At 42.7% G+C, this 4,378-nt stretch overlaps 1 protein-coding gene across 5 annotated transcripts in view; it reads left to right on the top strand.

Moving 5' to 3' along the window:
* Nucleotides 1–3,143, top strand: part of mical3a (microtubule associated monooxygenase, calponin and LIM domain containing 3a) — a 117,854-nt gene extending 114,711 nt beyond the window's left edge. For all 5 annotated transcript variants that reach the window (XM_052152914.1, XM_052152916.1, XM_052152911.1 and 2 more), the window contains one exon: nt 1,425–3,143. In XM_052152914.1, the coding sequence (XP_052008874.1) occupies nt 1,425–1,609 (185 nt within the window). In that variant the 3' untranslated portion in view covers nt 1,610–3,143. The remainder of the gene's footprint in view (nt 1–1,424) is intronic.
* Nucleotides 3,144–4,378: the final 1,235 nt, after the last annotated feature.

Here is a 4,378-nt window from a genome sequence, read left to right as displayed (position 1 = left end):
ATGTATTCCTTGAATGCACTGTACAATTTTTATACAAATATATTATTATAAATGCATTAAAATTAAGGGGTCTGGGTATCTCGGCGAGTATTGACGCAAGTTTGAATCCAGGGCGTGCTGAGTGACTCCAGTCAGGTCTCCTTAGCAACCAAATTGGCCCGGTTGCTAGGGAGGGTAGAGTCACATGGGGTAACCTCCTCGTGGTCGCTATAATCTGGTTGTCGCTCTCGGTGGGGCGTGTGCTGAGTGATTCCAGCCAGGTCTCCTTAGCAACCAAATTGGCCCGGTTGCTAGGGAGGGTAGAGTCACATGGGGTAACCTCCTCGTGGTCGCTATAATCTGGTTGTCGCTCTCGGTGGGGCGTGTGCTGAGTGACTCCAGCCAGGTCTCCTTAGCAACCAAATTGGGCCGGTTGCTAGGGAGGGTAGAGACACATGGGGTAACCTCCTCGTGGTCACTATAATGTGGTTCTCGCTCTCGGTGGGGCGTGTGCTGAGTGACTCCAGTCGGGTCTCCTTAGCAACCAAATTGGCCCGGTTGCTAGGGAGGGTAGAGTCACATGGGGTAACCTCCTCGTGGTCGCTATAATCTGGTTGTCGCTCTCGGTGGGGCGTGTGCTGAGTGATTCCAGCCAGGTCTCCTTAGCAACCAAATTGGCCCGGTTGCTAGGGAGGGTAGAGTCACATGGGGTAACCTCCTCGTGGTCGCTATAATCTGGTTGTCGCTCTCGGTGGGGCGTGTGCTGAGTGACTCCAGCCAGGTCTCCTTAGCAACCAAATTGGGCCGGTTGCTAGGGAGGGTAGAGACACATGGGGTAACCTCCTCGTGGTCACTATAATGTGGTTCTCGCTCTCGGTGGGGCGTGTGCTGAGTGACTCCAGTCGGGTCTCCTTAGCAACCAAATTGGGCCGGTTGCTATGGAGGGTAGAGTCACATGGGTTAACCTCCTTGTGGTCGCTATAATGTGGTTCTCGCTCTCGGTGGGGCGCGTCTGAGACAGTCAATCCACACATCTTATCACGTGACTCGTTGAGCACGTTACCATGAAGACGTAGCGTGTGTGGAGGCTTCACGCTATTCTCCGCGGGATCCACGCACAACTCGCCACGCACCCCACCGAGAGCGAGGAAAAACCCCCAAAAAGCGAACTGAGTCGAGTCGAGTTGTACCGTGCAGTGGAAAAGCCCCAAAAGTTAATTGAAATGGGAACGATCATGTTGATTTTCTTCCTTAACTTCTTTGTGAAAGATGCTTGTTTTTGTTCATTACTGGTGCATGCTAATGTAAGCATGACTATTACTGTTGCTCATACTTCCTCAAAACCCTAACCGTAACTTTTAATCATTCAGTTTGTCACTAATGCATACAGACATGAAGGACACCTCAAGTCATGTGTCACATACTGTCTCGTCGTCTCTGTGCAGACCATCTAAAGACCGAGGAGGAGCTGGCAGAAGAGAAGCAGATCTTGAATGAGATGTTGGAGGTGGTGGAGCAGAGAGATTCTCTGGTGGCACTCCTGGAGGAGCAGAGGCTGAGAGAGAAGGAGGAGGATAAAGATCTGGAGGCCGTGATGCTTTCCAGGGGTTTCAACCTGAACTGGGCCTAACATATCAAAGACAGAATGTGCCCTTTTTATCCCCCCCCCCGGGTCACGGTTCGGATCGCCAGTGTAAAGATTGCAGAACGGGCACGCCGACAGCGTTTACAAATCCACTCGCGAGCACGTCGATGATGTTTACGAGTTCACGACCCTCAGCAGCCCAGGCATGGGTTCTCTCGATCAGTTTGGAGATTTTTTTATTGGGGTGTGTTTGTTAATTCGATTGGTTTTTTCCACAGTTTTTGGGTTTCAAAAAGGGCCGTATTCCTGCTGATGTCGAGGACGTCTGAGACTAATGGATCCTACACAAACTGATCAATCAACGGATTTAGACTTGATTTACTACAACGTTTTTCCACATCCACTACTGGCTGAAAATAAGAACGGCTAATATATGCGTGCTGTCGTTTTCTTCAGTTCCCGTTTAACATAATAAACTCGAACCATCAATGATTATTTATTAGGTGTGCTTCACAGATAAGCATGCGATGAACCCTCAGTATTTAACACATATCTTCAGTTTGTAGCAGTGTAAACACTTTTTTCAATCTGTCTGTAGCCACCTAATAATATTAGAGATATTGCTGTAAACTGGGAGCGAAACAACATACTTAATGTTTCTTTAATTATGTTAGAAGTGCATAACTCACTTCACCATTGATACTTAGAAGACTGACTGGTTCCCCTTCGGAAATATATCCCAAAAACAGGTTGCATTCATTTATAATCCATTAATATCTGCTACTTGTACTGTAGTTACATAAAGCAGTGGAGTATATATTAGTATGTAAACTTGCTCAATACAGATTGTTCATCAGAATATATGTATATATGTATACACGATACACATTGATATACAATCAGATGCATTTTGTTGGTTGGTCAGTAGTTTTACGAACAAATAAGGTACCCACGTCATTTTCACATCGGATCAAATGAAGAACAACGTTTTCACATATGAATTATTCTTCACCAAAGTTTGGTGTTATAAACTGTCCACTGTCTTCAGATTTCAAGCAACATGCCTTTTTAACTTGTCATGCATCCGTAGAGTTTTCTTAAGTTTGTAGAGTGAGTTTTTATTTATAATTGTCTTTGTAAAATCATTTTATATCACGTGTTTTAACAACGCCAACTGACATCATTGCTGATTAACAGTGGGTGCTCTCGAGTCATGCTCGTTTCAGAACAGATGAACATGTTTGCCTTTTCTCCTAAGTGTACATTTCATTTGAGTCACCATTAAAGATGGGCACACATTTCTTTCTTTCTTTGTAAGTACAGATAACTGTGAATGAAAACGTACACATTGTCAACACTAGTTATTTAGATTGTAAAACGTTTGACAGATTTTATGGTATTTATTAACATGTGTGAAAATTGTAGTATATGTATAAAAATATGGATCCTAATTTCTTTTTTTTTAAATATGTTGTTCGCTCTTGAAAATGCTTCAACTTGCTAATTTGCATATAGGGTGTTGGATGTATGCAGTGGCAATAAACAATGCAGTTGTTACAAATGAAGGTGGATTTATTTCTTTGTAATGTTACTTTTATTGCAGAGCCTGCAACACTGCAATCTGCATTTGTTTACACACTAATGCAATTAATCCAGCTCAAACCTTTACTCGATCACTTCAGCCTTTGGTGTGGTGTGCTTTTTTGGTGTTTAGAATATTTATACTTGCTGTATATATTCACCGATCAGCTACAACATTAAAACCACCTGCCTAATATTGTGTAGGTGCCCTTGTGCCTCCAAAACAGTGCCAACCTGCATCTCAGAATAGCGTTCAGACATGATATTCTTCTCAGCACAATTGTACAGAGTGGTTATCTGAGTTACCATAGACTTTTTCAGCTCAAACCAGTCTGGTAATTCTGTGTTGATCTCTCATAAACAAGGTGTTTCCATCCACAGAACTGTCGCTCACTGGATGTTTTTTGTTTTTTGCACCATTCGGAGTAAATTCTAGAGACTGTTGTGTGTGAAAATCCCAGAAATACTCAAACCAGCCCGTCTGGCACCAACAATCATGCCACAGTCCAAATCACTGAGCTATTTTTCCCCATTCTGATGGTTCATGTGAACATTAACTGAAGCTCCTGACCCGTATCTGCATGATTTCATGCACTGCTGCCACACGGTTGACTAATTAGATAATCGCATGGATGAACTTGATGGAATATAGCATGACAGATTGGTATCAAATATAATACCTAAGTTCTTCGCTGTTGTAATGTAACAGTACATCCATCCAGAGTCAAATTATATTTTAGCGGCTTGTTTTTAGAGTTTTTTGGTCCAGTAATTAGTACCTCTATTTTGTTGGAATTGAGTCGAAGGAAATTTCTGGCCATCCGATCTTTTATTTCATTGATACACTCTGCTAGTTTAGAGAATTGTGAAATCTCATCAGGTTTTGAAGGAATATATAGTTGATATCGTCAGCATAGCAGTGGAAACTTATTCCACAATTTCTAATAATATCTCCCAGGGGAAGCATATATAAGGAGATAAGCAGAGGCCCTAAAACTGATCCCTGTGGCACTCCATACTTTACTTTTGTTTGATATGACAATTCCTCGTTCACACATACAAAATGGTTGTGGACTGCTAAATAGGACCTAAATCATGCTAATACAAGTCCAATAATGCCAACAATTCTCATAATTCATAATTGAAGAAGCAAAAAGGAAGATGGTGCCAGCGTGTCTGTCGGCTAGCTGTCCCCTGGTATCTATGCTATATGTTTCTCCTGTTGTTTTCCTG

The sequence above is a fragment of the Xyrauchen texanus genome, chromosome 21 (genome assembly GCF_025860055.1).
Source record: "Xyrauchen texanus isolate HMW12.3.18 chromosome 21, RBS_HiC_50CHRs, whole genome shotgun sequence".
In the NCBI taxonomy this organism is placed as follows: Eukaryota; Metazoa; Chordata; class Actinopteri; order Cypriniformes; family Catostomidae; genus Xyrauchen; species Xyrauchen texanus.
The sequence above is the reverse complement of the archived record's forward strand: the minus strand, read 5'-3'. Positions and strand labels throughout refer to the sequence as shown.